The sequence below is a fragment of the Asterias amurensis genome, chromosome 15, assembly GCF_032118995.1.
Source record: "Asterias amurensis chromosome 15, ASM3211899v1".
NCBI classification, from domain to species: domain Eukaryota; kingdom Metazoa; phylum Echinodermata; class Asteroidea; order Forcipulatida; family Asteriidae; genus Asterias; species Asterias amurensis.
In genome coordinates, this window is record NC_092662.1 from 4,546,172 (window position 1) to 4,564,894 (window position 18,723).

The 18,723-nt window shown below is 38.1% G+C and overlaps 1 protein-coding gene across 3 annotated transcripts in view; it reads right to left on the reverse strand.

Annotated features, from left to right (window-relative positions):
* Positions 1-2,365: 2,365 nt before the first annotated feature.
* Positions 2,366-18,723, reverse strand: part of LOC139948138 (uncharacterized) — a 64,341-nt gene continuing 47,983 nt past the window's right edge. For 2 of the 3 annotated variants that reach the window (XM_071946180.1, XM_071946179.1), the window contains 6 exons: positions 17,330-17,388; positions 15,553-15,661; positions 10,845-10,992; positions 10,262-10,425; positions 9,149-9,352; positions 2,366-8,780 (listed from right to left, as the gene is read on the reverse strand). In XM_071946180.1, coding sequence (XP_071802281.1) covers positions 7,620-8,780; positions 9,149-9,352; positions 10,262-10,425; positions 10,845-10,992; positions 15,553-15,661; positions 17,330-17,388 — 1,845 coding nt within the window. In that variant the 3' untranslated portion in view covers positions 2,366-7,619. The remainder of the gene's footprint in view (positions 8,781-9,148; positions 9,353-10,261; positions 10,426-10,844; positions 10,993-15,552; positions 15,662-17,329; positions 17,389-18,723) is intronic. The other variant, XM_071946181.1, reaches the window with a different exon arrangement.

Sequence of the window (18,723 nt, forward strand, 5' to 3'; positions counted from 1 at the left end):
AATTTTCAGGCAAAATTTGATAAGTTCACAAGGCTATAGCCTTGTGTCATTTTCAGGCAAATTATGATAAGTTCACAAGGCTATAGCCTTGTGAAAATGTTCAGGCAAAATTTGATAAGTTCACAAGGCTATAGCCTTGTGAAAATTTTAAGGCAAAAATTGATAAGTTCACAAGGCTCTAGCCTTGTGTCATTTTCAGGCAACTTATAAGTTCACAAGGCTATAGCCTTATGAAAATTTTCAGGCAAAATTTGATAAGTTCACAAGGCCTTGTGAATATTTTAGTTCACAAGAGCCTTGTGATAATTTTCAGGCAAAATTTGATAAGTTCACAAGGCTATGTATAGCTTTGTCTCATTTTCAGGCAAAATTTGATAAGTTCACAAGGCCTTGTGAAAATTTTAAGGCAAAAATTGATAAGTTCACAAGGCTCTATCTAACCTTGTATCATTTTCAGGCAAAATTTGATAAGTTCACAAGGCTTATAGCCTTGTGATAATTTTCAGGCAAAATTTGATAAGTTCACAAGGCTATATCACAACTTATCAAATTTAGCCTTGTCTCATTTTCAGGCAAAATTTGATAAGTTCACAAGGCTAAAGCCTTGTGAAAATTTTCAGGCAAGATTTGATAAGTTCACATGGCTATGGCCTTGTCTCATTTTCAGGCAAAATTTGATAAGTTCACAAGGCTATAGCCTTGTGATAATTTTCAGGCAAAATTTGATAAGTTCACAAGGCTATATCACAACTTATCAAATTTAGCCTTGTCTCATTTTCAGGCAAAATTTGATAAGTTCACAAGGCTATGGCCTTGTCTCATTTTCAGGCAAAATTTGATAAGTTCACAAGGTCTTGTGATAATTTTCAGGCAAAATTATGATAAGTTCACAAGGCTTTAGCCTTGTCTCATTTTCAGGCAAAATTTGATAAGTTCACAAGGCTATAGCCTTGTGATAATTTTCAGGCAAAATTTGATAAGTTCACAAGGCTTAATATATAAGCCTTGTGATAATTTTCAGGCAAAATTTGATAAGTTCACAAGGCTATAGTCTTGTGATCATTTTCAGGCAAAATTTGATAAGTTCACAAGGCTATAGCCTTGTGAAAATTTTAAGGCAAAAATTGATAAGTTCACAAGGCTCTAACCTTGTGTCATTTTCAGGCAAAATTTGATAAGTTCACAAGGCTAAAGCCTTGTGAAAATTTTCAGGCAAAATTTGATAAGTTCACAAGGCTATGGCCTTGTCTCATTTTCAGGCAAAATTTGATAAGTTCACAAGGCTATGGCCTTGTCTCATTTTCAGGCAAAATTTGATAAGTTCACAAGGTCTTGTGATAATTTTCAGGCAAAATTATGATAAGTTCACAAGGCTATAGCCTTGTCTCATTTTCAGGCAAAATTTGATAAGTTCACAAGGCTATAGTCTTGTGATAATTTTCAGGCAAAGTTATGATAAGTTCACAAGGCTTAATATATAAGCCTTGTGATAATTTTCAGGCAAAATTTGATAAGTTCACAAGGCTATAGCCTTGTGAAATGTTCAGGCAAAATTTGATAAGTTCACAAGGCCTTGTGATAATTTTCAGGCAAAATTTGATAAGTTCACAAGGCTATAGCCTTGTGATAATTTTCAGGCAAAATTTGATAAGTTCACAAGGCTATGGCCTTGTCTCATTTTCAGGCAAAATTTGATAAGTTCACAAGGTCTTGTGATAATTTTCAGGCAAAATTATGATAAGTTCACAAGGCTATAGCCTTGTCTCGTTTTCAGGCAAAATTTGATAAGTTCACAAGGCTATGGCCTTGTGATAATTTTCAGGCAAAATTTGATAAGTTCACAAGGCTATAGTCTTGTGATAATTTTCAGGCAAAATTTGATAAGTTCACAAGGCCTTGTGATAATTTCCAGGCAAAATTTGATAAGTTCACAAGGTGATAATTTTCAGGCAAAGTTTGATAAGTGAACATTTTCAGGCAATTTGATAATATTTTGAAATATGATAAGTTCACAAGCCTTGTGTAATTTTTAGGCAAATTATGATAAGTTCACAAGCCTTGTGATATTTTTCAGGCAAAAAAATATGATAAGTTCACAAGGCTATAGCCTTGTGAAAATTTTCAGGCAAAATTTGATTAGGTCAACTTGTGAACTTTTTCAGACAAAATTGGATAAATTCACAAGACTATAGCCTTGTGAAAGTTTTCAGTAAAAATATGATAAGTTCACAAGGTAAACATTTTCAGGAAAAAAATTGATAAGTTCACAAGGCTATTTATAAGCCTTATACACTTTTCAAGCAATATTTTATTAGTACGTAAGGCAATAGCCCAACCACAACAAACAATTCACAGTTGGAAAAACAATAACATTTGTAGCTTCTTAAATTTTGTTTATTTCTTTAGTTTCTTTGTCATCAAGTCAATATTCATATTTGGATTACAATAAAATATCACTATACACATACAATAATTAAAAACACCATAATGGTAACATGACTGGCAAATCATTATGAAAACATATTTACATAAATGAGCTACCTGTATTTTGATGATAATCCTACACACATTTGATTCCCAACATACATACTTTGGACCACATTTGAAAAAAAAAATACAAAAATACGAGAAAAATGAATGTATGACCCTTGAATTTGACAAAACAAAGTTGAAAGTTGGTTTGAGAATATAGTTGATGAAACAAACTTGATACCTGCCAACATTGAAACCTTCAAAATAGGAATGCAAGTTTAACGAGAAACCAACACAAGAAGCCGTGCAAGTTAAGCTCAATAAATGTACACATACAAATGAGATACATGTAATTATTTAAAACCTTATACAACGGAGTCCTTGGGGAAAATGACACCCTCAGACGCTTTGGGTGCCATTTCCCCCCCCCCCCTTGGGTGTACAAGTCCCCATGGACCCCGTCACAGCGTGAAATAATTGTATACTGTATCCCAAAGGGAAATCTCTACTGTTCAAAGCAAAAAACACCCTCCTTTGCCAGAACATTTGGATCTGGTTCATTGCTGTCTCTTGTCACAAATAGAAATGTTCTGATTATTTGCAACCTGCTTGATGAATAACCACTTAGAAAGCTAACTGCTTGTCCAAGGTGTAGTATAGGGAGTGCTTGTGTTGTGTGGTTGTGTAAGTGCAGTATTTTACAAAGTGGGAGTAAAAACATCCTCATTTAAGTTCAATCTAAACAGTTGGCAGGTATGAGCATGGAGAAAGAGGAAGGAAGAAACCGGTCGGCTAGCCCTGGTAGGACGTCAGTCTCAGTCCACAGAGGAGTTAACACACAACAGTTAAAGGAACACATTGCCTTGGATCAGACAAGTTCCTTTAATAACGATTTGGCCGGTTTTTCTTGGGGGCCAAAAAATTCACATATAAGATTTGAAAGGAGGAATATTATTCAATGATTCAATTTTTGACTGTAGGCCTACAGCATGGATATAAAGCTATGTTGCCCTAGCTCTTTCAAGCTGTTAAATAAAACACTAAGAAAAGCAGTGCAAGAATTTAGGTCCACAATGCACAACTGACCATTACAGAAATACTAGCCAACCACAGTACACCAATAATAATAATATACCGGTACTGATGCTTTACTAAAGCACATGATCATCCAACATTTTGACTTTTTTCCACAGCTAGAGAACGCAAAATGCTGTGCCAACTTCATAGAGTTGTTCATGCATTCAACTTTGCTAATACACAGACATAACTTTTAGCTGTAAACCAAAAGATCAGAGGAGAAACATATCACACAAATTGTTCATTCTTATACTAAGCAGTGAGATGTTCTGCTCAAAAAGCTCTGAGATAAGGGTCCAGGTCTACGCCAGATAATTAAAAATGTTGAAGTATAAAATAACTCCATAATCCTGAATACAAATAATTACTGATTGACCATGCAAACATGCATCTACCTGAAAACGTGCATCACAAATTAACATCTTATTAACATCTTCCAAACATGAATTAAACATCTCCATACATGAATAATGCATACGACCTCAACTTAATATAAACATGAATATGCAGCAGGTCCTAATTAAAATGCTAAATATAAACTCTTCATTTTGTTCTCACATAAAAATACACTTTGCTCTAATTTAAATATTTCACATACTTTGCATCAGGAACAATACTTTGTTAAAAACAATTATATTACAATTACTGTTTCAAATTTATACTCTTCTGTTACTAAATACCTTATCATACATAACTAGGTGGTAACGAAATACATACTTCTGAATTGGATGAGAAATTAAAAAGCATTGTTCGAAAAGAAAGGTACAACAATGATCTTCTGAAAGCTCAACTGGTACTAAATTTGTACAAGAATAAGACACCTTGAAAAATCTGGAACAAATGGTGCTGTCACCTTCTTGTCTTATTCCTTGTGTGCATGATGAATAATAATTACTATATATCATCATGCTAGTACAAGGATCAGACTATTTTCCCCCCTCAAGCAATGACTGAATAAGTGGATGTGGCTGTGTGTATTGCTATGGCTGTTGCCAAGAGCAGTCTATCGTGCTTTAATATATGTCACCACGGTGATCCAGCCATAGACATCGATGTCACAAGAGCCTATAAACACTAACAGCACCTTCTGTGATAAAAAGCTCATCCATTAGTTTGCATCGTTTAAATATTGGAACCTTAGATTTTAACAAAATTATAAAACTTTTGCCCCACATTCGACTGTTGCACCTTTCTTTCTGAAAAATAAATATGCACAGAAAAACATCAACATGACTTCCTCATGATAAATCATTAGAATGCAAGGAAAGAAAATAAACACTTTTCAACCATGGCCCTTGAAAAGCTGTGGTCTCTTCAAATAATTTATGCACAAAAAACACCAATAAATGCCATTTTACTTTATCTCCCTAAATGAAAATATGTACATCAATTATCAGCCTGTTTAAATCGCAAGTAATTTTCGTACGTATTGCAAAACCGAGGCCCAATTCCATCAACCAAAGACAGCTGAATACGGAAACCAGCTAAGTAACTATTCCACATGTACGAGTTGTGATTGGTATTCTACTCGCTTCAATGCTAAGCAGAAGTTTGTTAAACATCGTTTCCCGCTGAAGCAGCTCTAAGAAATTGGGACAAGACGCCGTTCATGAAGGTGCAAAATTCTGAGCTAAGCAGCGGCATAAAAAAACAAATCCCCAGATGTAATGTTTCTTTTTATAAACATGAAAGATGAAACGCTTTACGTCATAATTTATATTTAAGATTTTGAGTGTCTTGTCATCGAAAAGCTAAGACAATATCTAAATATTTTCTTAAGTAGTTCTTTAGAAATGACTTCATTTCAATGCAGAATTATTTACACACGTCATTTCATCCAAGAATTTGCTAGTGTTCAAGAACTTATGAGAAGCCTGCTCGCCTACAATTTAACTACATTGTATGTTAATACTCAACTACTAAATGACTCATGAGTGTTTTCGCCAAATGTTTGAGTTTTGGTACCCACACTTAAACTCTTACAATGTAGTTGTACTAATATGCATAATAACTTTTCTGAAGTCATCTTGCCTATGACATGAGTTTGTGGCACTAAGACTTAAAAACTTTAGGTTGTAATACTACTAAATGACTCACGAGAAGTACACTCGATAACAATTAAAGTTTTTATACACAAAGACTTCAACTTCTGTATGTACTTCTCATAGTTGTTGAACTACTCATAACTCACGAGAAGAAACATTCATTGCCTACAACCCGCATTAAGAATTCAACTGTAGTTTGTTACACTCACTCTTAATAGCTCATGAGGAGTCAAATTACTTGGACTTCAACTCTAAGATGTAGGACTCACATTTGAGAGCTACATGATTGTTGTACTCATTGGAAATGAGAAGTTTAATTACTAACAATCAAAGTTATACTCGCACTACACTTGGGAGGTTGTATACTCAAGTCTTACTACAGCAAGTTCTTTTTACTATGTTAAAAAAGTGCAAGTAGGTTTTTTCTGTGTTCCTAGTCAGTAGAATGTGCTCAAACTACATGACATAAAGACAGTGGACACTATTGGTAATTGTCAAAGACCAGTCTTTTCACTTGGTGTATCTCAACATATGCATAAAATAACCAACCTGTGAAAATTTGAACTCAATCGGTTGTCAAATTTGCGAGATGCTAATGAAAGAAAAAACACTATTGTTACACGAAGTTGTGTGCTTTCTGATGCTTGATTTCAAGACCTCAAATTCTAAACTTGAGGTCTTGAAATCAAATTTGTGGAAAATTACTTCTTTCTCGAAAACTATGTCACTTCAGAGGGAGCTATTTCTCACAATGTTTTATACCATCAACCTCTCCCCATTACTCATAATCAAGAAAGGTTTTATGATGATAATTATTTTGAGCAATTATCAATAGTGTCCACTGCCTCTCACACTAATAAAAACCCATTTTTTATGGTAATCATTTCGTTTCTCAAAAATATTTCCCCACCTAGTGAATTCATTTAAAAGACGTCCAGTTTTATCAAAAGAGTTTCCTGTAAGTTTTTTTTTCTCATTTTTTAACTTTTCAAAGGTTTGTCCAAGTTTTCAAATTTAACTTCGGCCTATTCTGACAAATAGTTAAATTTACATTCGGTGGAATTCTTCTGCAGAAATTTGTTAAGAGAATATTTTTTTAATGATTATCTACACAATGTACAAAAGAGAGAGAAAGAGAATTAAGAAGCTGCCGGAATAAATTTCATTCATTTCGTGGCAAGTTTACAACACTCAAAACACCACCACAAAACTACACTTATCAAAAATATTTCACACAAACTCTTGCATGTTTACCTGTTATGAAAAACCTCTGTTTAAGTTTCCCCCTAATATCTGATAAATACCCTGTTTTTTTGCGCTCAGATAAAACAGCCATTTCTTAATACAGCCAAGCTCAACTAAAAGTACAAAACATATTCAGATTTTAATTCAAAAATATTTACATGTTGTCAACTTTCCCTCAACAAAATTGAGAAGAGGTAGAGCGACTGAAAAGGTGTTAAAGGGAAAGAATTTGCTCTTATTTTGTACAAAGTCGGCAGCAAAATTTTATTTCTGAAAACTTTGAACACACACATGCTGGTACAGCATTTAACATTTTTTGTTTACTACTACATTTATAATCATCCTTTTTACATCTTTAAGAACTTTACACAGGTATCATGATCTCTGAACTAGAGATAATAAACAAATAGCTACTTTGGCAAATCTTATCACATCATGAGATCAAACTGATATACATACCTTTCTGGTCTGTTCACACTATCAGACCAATTCCCCTAAAAAATAACACCCCAGGAGATTCCTAGGGAATTATCACCTGTTTTGTTTCACACTTGATGCAACTTTTCTGGGAAAAATAAGCAGCTTCTCAGTTCATAAACTGGAAAAAAAATATTTAGTGCACATGGTTAGTTAAACATCTACACCATGTACATGCACAAAATGCTTGGATATATACTTACAAAAAGCTGTAAATGTTTAACATTCCCTCAGCATTTTTCTATTATATTTACAATTTGGCCAGTGTTGATTTTCCTCTCGTCTCATCTGTCGCTACATTCTCTATGTCTCCAAGACTTCCAACTCATCAAAGTTCATCGACTCTAAGGCTCGGGGAGGCCGCGGAACCCCAGAGTCCTCCGAGTTCTCAGTGTTCTCATCATCCGAGAAACTGATGTGGAGTTTGGTTTCGGGTATCGATAACTCATTCCCGAAGGGACTCATGCTTCCGTCGGATTGTACGCCAGGACTTTGGATGTTGAGGGATGTTGAGTGTAAGACAGGTCTTGGATATTGAATAGTGCTCTCGGTGAGTCTCGAGTCCGAGGCACTTTGGCCGTGTGAAGTGTGATTCAAGTCGACTGGTGACTGCTCCGTGAGTGTTCCAGATGAGTCTGTAAGCCAGCTGCTGTTGTTGTTGTTAGTTGAGATGTCTAGCTTGTTCGCGTGCTTTGAGCTACTGGTGCCGTTTTTCTGCCGACGCTGCTGCTGCTGCTGCTGCTGAGCGATACTGGAAGAATCCTCTGGTATCGGGGAGACGTTAAGTTCCAGTTTGTTCCCCGTCGAGTCCTGCAAAGGCACCGGTACGATAACGCGAACGCCTCCATTTGGCGTGGAGGCGCGCTCCTTGCTGTACTTCTTCGGTCGCTCAATCGTCGGCGTGTCAAACATGTTCTCTTCAGTCCCGAATACATCCCCATCGAGAGGATCTGAGAGAATGTTTAGCTTCTTCAAGCTCGTTGTGACCAGCTCTTCCTGGCTTTCATTTATGTAACTATCATCGTAGTCGTCAACGTTGTGACCATCTGGAAGGGTCGGACCATGACTGAAGAGGTCATTGTTACTGTCTGTGGTGCTGCTGCTACTTCGATCTCTAGCCTGCCTCTCTGCTAGATTCAACCTTGTTGTCTCCTCCCGATGCTTCTTAATAGCCTCGTAGTTATCAAAGAGGTCCTCTGTTTCGGGCTCTTCGACTTGTTGGTCTACCAGATCGAAGGGAAGACTGTCAGCGAGTGAGGCGAACTCCGGCAGTAAGACCCCGCCAGACCTGGGTGTGACCGTCTCAACGGGAGGTGACATCACTGAGGCGTTGTTGCTGAATGGGTTACCAGGGCTGTGCGTGGCACCGGTGAATTTCATCTCCAGCTCCTGGATGTGAAGGACCAACTCCTGCTGATGCATCAGAAGCTCACGATTGTGGACCATGAGCTGGTGGATACGTGCCTGTAAGCGACAGAAATGATGGTTACTTTGATAAAGATCTTTGATTCCATGTGAAGACCCCCTTGCACAAGTTACCATTGCTCAAGACAGACATGAAAACAAAAGCGTGTGGAAGGTAGTGCATTCTGCTCTACCAGCCAGGCTCCTAGGGGATGATTCCCATGCCTACATCCTTACGAAGTGTAAAGGGCATAACCTTGTTTCAGCCCCATGAGTAGGTGGCAACATGCCCCTGATTGACAGCCCAAATCAGATCTGTGTAGCCATCACCAAGAAGTTGCCTTCACCTTGAAGTGGCCATTCGTGGCTTTGTGATGCTATTCAATATCTCATATAATAAAATAAAAACATATGCAAAACCCACTGACCTGTGATTCCATTCTCGCTGACGTCTCTGCTGACAGTTGATCTTTGAGGAGTTGAACTTGAGCCAGGGCGACCTGCGTCTGGGCTTCCTGCTGCTGCAGTTGCTGCTGCAGAAGTTGCCGTTGGTGGTACAGCGACAGCGACGCCATGTGGGTCATCCCAGCTTCATCATAGCCCATGCTGACTGGCGGGACAAAGGCTGAGTACTGAGAATGGAAACAGAATGGGGACAATATTATTTGGTTTTAGCCTTACACCATTTTACACCGATGAGTGGAAAGTAATGTAAACCACCGTGTATGAAGGAGAGACATGCATCAGGCAAGGAATTCCACAGAGATGAAGTTTATGAGAATAAGCTACCGGAATGGTTGTCTGTTCTATATCTCCGCACAGTTAGAATGTACATGTGCTATTTGACAGCATTCCGCAAAGTCTGTAACACGGGAAGGATCTACCACTGGACTTAAAACATCCAGTTTATATTTAATATTGTAAAGTTAGACCATAGAGTTATATATAAGAACTAGTGGGCGTACTAGTTATGCTGCTTGTACAAATGCGACGAGACTGCAAGGACACACGCGCGCCATTATGTGCGATGCTGTTTTGTCAACATAGAAAATGGCCGCATGCGTGTATGCCAGGCAGTGTATATAGGCCAGTGCGCCCTCTAGTTCTTATATAAAACTCTATGCGTTAGACTTATGACTGAGCAAGGCATTCTGTGAAAGAACGACAAAACGGCGCGTTGAGGTTGTACACCGTCTGGCATGCAACTGCCCATTGAAAAAAAAAAGAGAACATTTTTCAAAGGCACAACGCAAGTGCGGAGCGAGGCAGCCGAAACGCCACGGGACATGATACCCACAACGGTACCCTAGAAAATGTTGAGGTTTATTATCCTCTTAGGTGCATCTTTAGCATGTACTGGGCTTATTTTACATGATTGTAGTTGTAAAAAAAAAAAAATTGTTGCATGCCTGTACACCACTGGGAATAACGTTGGTGCGACAAAATGAAGAGGTCAGACCTACAGTGACAAAGAGGTCTGTATCGATGAGTCCACCTCTTCACAGTATAACACAACACATATTCTTAGCGTTTGCACTTACTCTTTGATGAGCAAAGAAGGAATGTTTGTTTATCTCCGCCGGTTGGGCGCTGGCCGACCGTTCGGGCATCTTCTTCTCGATCTCCTCCACTTTCATGTTCTCCTTAGTGATGTCTCTGGAGACTGGTCGAGACGAGGCCTCGTTACCACCGTCGACAGCTCGATCTGTAGAAGAAAAATGTAGCATCGGTTTTTGGTTTTAATCCTAACACCTTTGAGTGGTTTAATTTGAACCTGTCCACTCTCTAATCAAACACCATTCAGCAACTTAAAGCGTTTGGTGTGTTTTGTTTTTTTGTGACACAGAACACAAACGTTCACAAATTTACACTCAATTCATACGGTTTAAAGATAATGATGGGAGAAAGTTTTTCTGAAAATACTAATTGCTGAGGTGCTGTTGTTTTTGAGAAATTAGTAAAATTTTCACAAAAATGATTTTTGTCATAGTCAGGCAAAAATTGTTTTAGCAAGTACACCTGACATGTACAACAGTTTTTGCGACCTATCCTGAAAACATTGCTCTGTGATTTTCCTATTTTGTTCTTCTCAAAAACTTGACAACTAATGAAGCTAAAGCTTACCATGACTGGGGCTGGTTTGCTCCTCACCCTGTTTGTCACTCTCTCCGTCAGCCTGTCCGTCACCTGTTGTGGACGCGTGCTGGATACTCAGCTTGTGACATACCTCAAAGGCTTGCCCGATGCTGCGTACAATACGCATTGCCTGACTCTGTGGGTAAAATCGAACAATCGACCGAATTCAAACTCTGGTGTTTCTATACAGCAGAGTGTGGGTTCGAATTCCACGCCGTGACACTTGTGTCCTTAAGCAAGACACTTAGCCATTGCTTCGTCCTTCGGATGGGACGTAAAGCTGTTTGTCCCATGTTTTGTGTCACGCATGTAAAAGAACCCAGTGCACTTATCAAAAAGATAAGGGGTTCCCCGGTGTCCCTGGCTTAGGCTGCTAAATGCGCGGTAGCACCTTTTTAATCCTTATAAGGAGCTACTTAATTGGGTCTCAGAATCCATCACTGCAATAGCCTATCTTTCTGAAAATTTGTATGTATTTAGCGCCTTGAGTACCTTGCTTGGTAAAAGCGTGCACTATATAAGACTTTGATAAAACTATTTTTATTTTTTTTATTACTCTAATAATAATCTTAGAAATAATCATAAGCAAAATGCTACTCAATATTGGCATTCACTGTGCAATAAAAATCTGTTCAGTCAAAATACTTTGCTGTGCAAAATTGACGGCATGAAAAACTTGTTATATTCTGCATCCATTTGCTAAGACCTCAAATAACTGAACTTAATACTTTTGGATGCTTCTAAAGACCTTGCATTTAAAAGGGTTTTTTTTTTAAGACTTTTTTAGGATCTGCAGAAAATTTGGACTATGACCTAAATTAAAATAACTGGAGTATAAAAAGAAAGAGGGGAAAAAAGAGGGGAAGCAAACACTGCCATTATTTCCCCCATCCCCATTTCTCCCGGAGACCATCAGAGCAAAACCCAAGAGCCAATATTCCTTTCAGAGAACTAAATGCATTTTAGAATTCTTAGGAGACTTTGCCACCGCGCTTCTCATAAAACCTCTACAGACAGACTATTCATTGCTTAGAATGTAAAGAAAGTCCGTGAATACCAAATGGAAAGAGGGGGGTATACAAAAAATGGAAAACGAAAACGGGATGAAGTGTCGACAAACACCGAAATGGATATAACAAAAAAAAAGGATTCTTTACTCCTCTAAGGAGCGTAGAGTCATTTCGGAGACAGTATGAGGAGGGCAATAGAGCCGTTAGAAGCGCTCAGAAACTTAGTTACCATAGTTACCTAATCCCTATGGCATCTGGACGGCTGCCCGTTATATGAAAAAATGGGGCGTTGGTCTTGAGGGAGATGGTCCAAAGCTTTTAGGCAAAATTGAAACACACCTCACAACATGTAGTTGCAGCTGTTAAAGCTGGAAATGTGACTGACAGTTTTTAGAGCATCTCGCACATTTAAGATGTATGTGTGTTTCCACGGTCGATGACATTACTCACAATAACTACACAGCATTTCTGAATGAATTGATATCCAGCAATTTCATTCACATTTGATATCTAGAAATTTTGACATCTGGATATCTTGATATTTAAAAAAATATGTCCCCAGTTTTCTTTTTGGAGTTTTGACTTTCCTCTAAACATATGAATTTATGAACGTTTTATTCAGGTCTCTTAATTCAAACATAATTCTGCACGCCTGCCATGCGAAAAATGATACGCCTGCTTGGGTGTGATTAAACGTTGCATAAAAACTGTGCTACAGTATTATAATATTTCCACACAGTAATAAAAAAAAACTGCATAAATAAATAAAGTCAAATCCAAGGGGGTGCTGCTCACATAGAGGGCATATTCTCAGGAGCAATGTCCCTTTCTTGAACTAACAAAGAGGTTTGCATATCTTTTTTCATCAGCCTGACGCACTCACTCGCAAATTCCCAAGTTTGGGTACAGATGTAGAGATCTCTAAGAAGATTTTAAAATCAAAGACTATGTTGTTTTGCCAGGTTTCCACCCAAGGTGTAAGTTTGCTGAGAGGAAAGGAATTTGGAATATCTCAACCTCTCCATTTTGAAAAGAGAGAAAAATGTTTACAAAAAGTTACAGATAAAAAAAAGGATTTATTTCCTGTGGTGTTTCTTTTTTAAAGGTTCTAGAAAAGGAAAAAAATACACATCTAAGACCAATTTTGTGATAGATCTTTTACGTGACAATGCAAGCCTAAAATTTCATAAAGCGGCCTAACCAGAAAACTGAATCCAGCCCAAAACAATTTCCCAGACAAAATAAAAAAGGGTTTACCTACTTCCAAGCGAACCCAAGCTGTCAGAGTAAATAAAAAAAGACATGAGTGTTACCTCCCTCAATATTTAATGGATCAGGACATGTATTAACACTGTCAAAAAAGCCCTACTCAAGTGCTTTCCGTTCGTTTATAAATTCTGGCTGCAGGATAAACTCAGAGTGTGCCAGCAGGGACTGGAGAATAAGGTGTCGGCGTTTGCTGCATTTGCTTCGTAGGGCAAAACATTGTTGTCTATTAATATTTTCTACTTAAAGAGAAGCATATACACGTACTGTATTATCGGTTTTTGGAACTGTTGGATTGTTTTAATCCTATATAAACGCAGAAGTAAAATGTAAACAAAAAACATCCCTAAATCAGTTTGGGTGTCTTATTCTATCTAAGAAAATATACACCTCCAAAGCAACATACATGTATGCATAGAGATGAAAACAGTAACGGAGGTGACGTATTTTCTGTAAAAGAATCTCCCAAAATCTATAGGGATTTCCATTATATCTATGCAAACAAATTCTAACCTCCAATGGCTACGTACACATGCATAGAGATGCAATGGTATTGGAGTTCACATTTTCAGTAATAGAATCTGTCAAAAATACTCGCCTCCGATACCATATGCATTTTATATGCATACGTAGGTATCGGAGGTGACGTTTTTTTTGTAACAGAACTATTATTTCGTTTCAAAAGGTTGTGCGTATGAGATATTGCTGAAAAGTGGTTATGTTCACGCAGTAGGAGTAATTGTAGTTGGTAAAGACAATCGTATCTGAACCGCAAAGTTTCTTAGATTAAAAATAAATCTTATATCTTTTCCCATAACCACATTACTTTGAAGTGAAATGATTCTTAAAGGAACACGATGCCTTGGATCGGACGAGTTGGTCTATAAAAAGCGTTTGAAACCGTTTGTTATGAAATGTATATGGTTAGAAAGATGTTTTAAAAGTAGAATATAATGATCCACACAAGTATCACTCAAAATTGCACGGTTTTCTTTTTACGTCACGAACTATCACCGTCGGCCATTTATGGGAGTCAAAATTTTGACCCCCATAAATGGCCGACCGTGTTATTGGACGAGGTAAAAAGAAAACCACGCAATTTCGAGGCATATTTGTGTGGATCATTGTATTCTACTTTTACGTCATCTTTTTAACCATATGCATTCTATAACAAACGGTCACAAAACGCTTTTCAAAGACCAACTCGACCGATCCAAGGCAACGTGTTCCTTTAAAATATGTATAGGATTTGAGGCATTGCATGGTGCGGTATCGATATGTATTTGGCTTGCGATAACACCATGTGTGTATCTACCTACCAGGTAGAATTTGTTCTTAGAGAACTGTTTTTCATTATTCTACTACCAAGGAGTGGATTCTCAAAATGCTTTATAATAATAATTTGGGAGGCTGAGTTGCAAAGGACGCGGCTACAACATCTTCGAGAAGCAGGCATGCAAGGGCACCTTTGGCTGCCAGCCACATCAACCCATATGACCACAGAGCACTGCCAAGATCGAAAGTGTTTGATTTTTTCTGATGGAGGAAAAACATATGGCCCTGGCCGGGAATCGAACCGGGGTCACCTTGGTAAGACGCGAGCGCTTTACGCACAAGTCAACCATGCCACTCTTCGAAAGCTGCTGTACTTCTAAACAAGTAAATACTCAGTGCTTTGATCAGCCCCTCGTGGTGTGATAAAGCCCTATAAGAGAACAGAGTATTATTAAACTTCAACGACAGAACATCACCAGTCTCTTGAACTCTTAGCTGCAGGGAGTGCCGCACACGTTACAGTTGCAGATGCAGAGGAGATCAGCCGTATGACTAATCTAATAAAGACACCACGCGCTTATTTCTCGTTTAATTCCTACGGATTACTGTTTGGGTTTATTCCCACAATGGTCTCTGTCCAATGTGACTTCTTCCTCGCAATCAGTAAAACAAATCTGGAGGGGATTTTTCTCTCTGTGTACTGTCGGTGCAGTGACCAGCTCAGTTACCCAGACCAGTATAATAAAAATTGAAAAACTGTATTTCCCTGTTCACAGTGAAGCCATTTGGAGGGGGGAAAAACTGGTGATCGGTTTTTTTTAATGCAGCAAAATTTAAATCTATACTATAATATTCAATTCATAACACATCCAACAGCACAACTTAGCAAGTTGGATTTACTTTAACTTTTGTTATTGTAAAATTATGACAATTAAAATTACATCTTGGCAGGTATTCACTTTGCCCTCTTACTATATGCAATCTAAATCCTTCATAAAAAAATATTGCTTTACTTAAAAAAAATTCTTTTTAAAACCAGCACCAGTATAAATGCAATGTTTCTTAGATGGAAACTCATTTTCGCTTGTGAAGCTGTGACCAACAAACAAGTTTTTATTTATGACCCAGCCAAGTCCTCAACTTACCTTCTTGTGTGATTTGAAGACATTGCACTTGAATATATTGGTTTGTCCATCTCGTGCAATGTAGCTGAAGATCTTTAAGTCTTGGGAGTCATGCGAGACGTAGAAAACCCTGAGGTTGGGGGAAGGAGAACAACATTAGAAAGGTCAAAGGTCAACATGGCCAATCCCACTGAATTCATCCATGACCATTCTGTGAAAAATTATTGATTTTTTTGTTTTCCATCAGGGAAGGAAATCTGATTTAAGGACCAAGCTTAATTTTGATGCTGTCTACTTAAGTAAGAATTTAGAATATTTGTTTTTTCTTTGCCCTTCTCCTGCGATGATCATGGTTTATGACGTGAAGTGGGTTTTTTTAAAAGTAGGTCACAGCAGAGAAACCTCCTCAAAACTTAATTTGATACATCGGATGATTAGATTCTGGAGGACGGGGTCAGGTTCTTGCAAGAAGGACTTGGGAGTCCTGAATGTCTGGATTAGGAAATCAGGTTTATATATCTTCAGAGGAAGATATAAGAAAGACCTTGCTATCTTTGCGAGTGGGGGCTGTTGAAACCTTCAAAAGTGAACTGGATACTTGGATCGATAGAATCATATTAGATATAAAACCATGCTACGACCATCAACTGAATAATCAATAACAATCAATGGCTAGTCACTGAAAATTAAGTTAAGGGATGAGGACAAACCCTTGAGAGGGAGGGAGAGCTTTCTGAAACGCTTTCCAAAATGTGTCTGTAAATACAGGACGTAATGGCAAGGAAAACTTGTCGTCAAAGCTAAATCAAAATGCTCAAAATCTTCACCAAACTACAGTACAATTGGTGGTGGTTGGTTTTACAAGACAAAGCTGTATAACGTGTCCAGTGTGGGAAACAGGCATAATTGCTTCCGAATCCGACACACTCCCAACTGTGACTGAATTGTCGAGGCAGGTGGGCTGGTGTGGGGGGGGGGGGGGGGTTGGATTATCCCCATACAAATTATGAAAACATACTCCAAATCCCCATAATGAATTTAGAATGATTAGGATTTGGTAGAACCAACATCTGTCAGATACAACCTGGGGAAAACGGACCAGTGATGCTTTTGTAAAAAATTGCTTCTAAAATAAAAGTTGTTTGGGTAGAAATGCTCATCAAAGTAAAACTTAATCTTGCGTTCCACTCATTTTCATATCAGAAACAAAAAGTCATATCCCCGTAAGGTCTTCCCCAGGCTGCCGCTTCCTAGGTTGTATCGAAATAAATGTTTCCTGTCACAGGCAGAGACAGGAACATATTTTTAACAGTAATTTTTTTTTTAAATGCTTACAGACAGTGGACATTTTTGGTAGTTGTCAAAGACCAGTCTCACTTGCTGCATCTCAGCATATGCATAAAATAACAAACCCGTGAAAAATAGCTCAACCGGTCATCTAAGTTGCGAGATACGAAAGAAAAATCACCCTTGCCACAGAAAATTGTGTGCTTTCACATGCTCGATTTTAAGACCTCAAATTCTAAATCTGAGGTCTCGAAATCAAATTCGTGGAAAATTGTTTCTTTCTCAAAAACTACGTTACTTCAGAGGGAGCCGTTTCTCACAATATTCTATATTATCAACCTCTCCCCATTACTCGTTACCAAGTAAGGTTTTATGCTAATATTTATTTTGACTAATTTCATAGTGTCCACTGCCTTTAAATGAGCGCATCACAACACTCAATTTGACCTTGGAGCCCCTCTTGCATTTGCAGGAAAATAAAATATGGGTTCTTGACGTCAGATGATCTTACCTGTAAACAGGATGCTGCATAATCATCAGTTTCTCATCTTCCCAATCCCATGACTTCTTCTGAAAAGAAACAACAAATATCCAGAGCTTGAAATAAATCGCTAGACCACAGGATAGAAGCCAAAGTTTATGAAGCCCATTGCCTTAATCAGGAACTTCCAAGCAAATAATAAACTAATTTATTAATTAATTTTGGTTTTTACCCATACACCGATGTATGTTAGCACTGTATACTCAGTACTTTCCCGAGTCCTGTGAACAAATATCACAGGCATGTTACTCGGGTGGGATTCGAACCCACGACCCTTGCAATTCTAGAGCAGTGGGTTGTGGGTTCGAATCCCACCCGAGTAACATGCCTGTGATATTTGTTCACAGGACTCAGGTAACTAAAGTATACAGTGCTAACACACATCGATGTTTGGGTAAAAACCAAAATTAATATTCTTTTATCACCGATGCAAATTTAACATCTATTAAATAAACAGGGAGGGAATTGTAAAAAAGAGGGCAAGATTAAGACATAATACAAAAAACAAACAAAAAACACATAGAACCTTTTCAAATCAATGGCTTTGGCTCCAGATTCGGCTGGGGCTAGCTTGGCCCCACGGTTGTTTTGACAATTACGTACGCAATCAGGGCTCCAGACGAGAAGACGGAGCCTGAAGCCGAATCCCAAGCCAAGGACATGGATTCGAAAAGGGCCACAGCATGCCTTTGAAATTTGAATGGAAAAAAGGCTCTCAATTTACTCAGAAATTATCTTTATTTTATAATTTCAATTATTTAAAAAAATTTTTTTTTTTTTAGGTGGATGGGCTGTTTGCTTTGGAAGGGCTTATAGTCCCCCAGGCGGGATTTTAACCAGGTTAGGTGAAGTGAGAAGTCACCACACCCGACCAACTGCAAACAGAGGAGGGGAGAAAAAAGTCTATCCCTTGCACACTCTTTCCAGGGACACTGGCCTCGACATTCAGAGTGCACCCTGTGCGCATAGCATCACTCATTATTCCAGGCTGAAATCACAGCCTTCCAGTTCACTGTCACTTGATGACATCAAGACGGATGACTCATACACCTCCAAGATGCTACACAATCTTAAAGTGCACCCTGCTCGACCCAATTCCTTCTTCTGGAAAAGATTGTACACCTTGGTTTTCAAATGAATGCTTGAGTGCGCCGGACTAAGGTTTGGGTGATTAGCCGATTCGCTTTAAATAAACGATGAAATCCTTTCTCAGTTTCTTTAATGGTTAAACGAAGCAGACAGTACCCGCAAAAAGTCTTCTTCGTTAAAATGTAAGCTTAAGACTCAATCCAGGGAGGCGATTACATCCCTTTTTGATAGTTGAGCATTTCTTAACATGATCTCCCACAAAACTAGAACGTTGT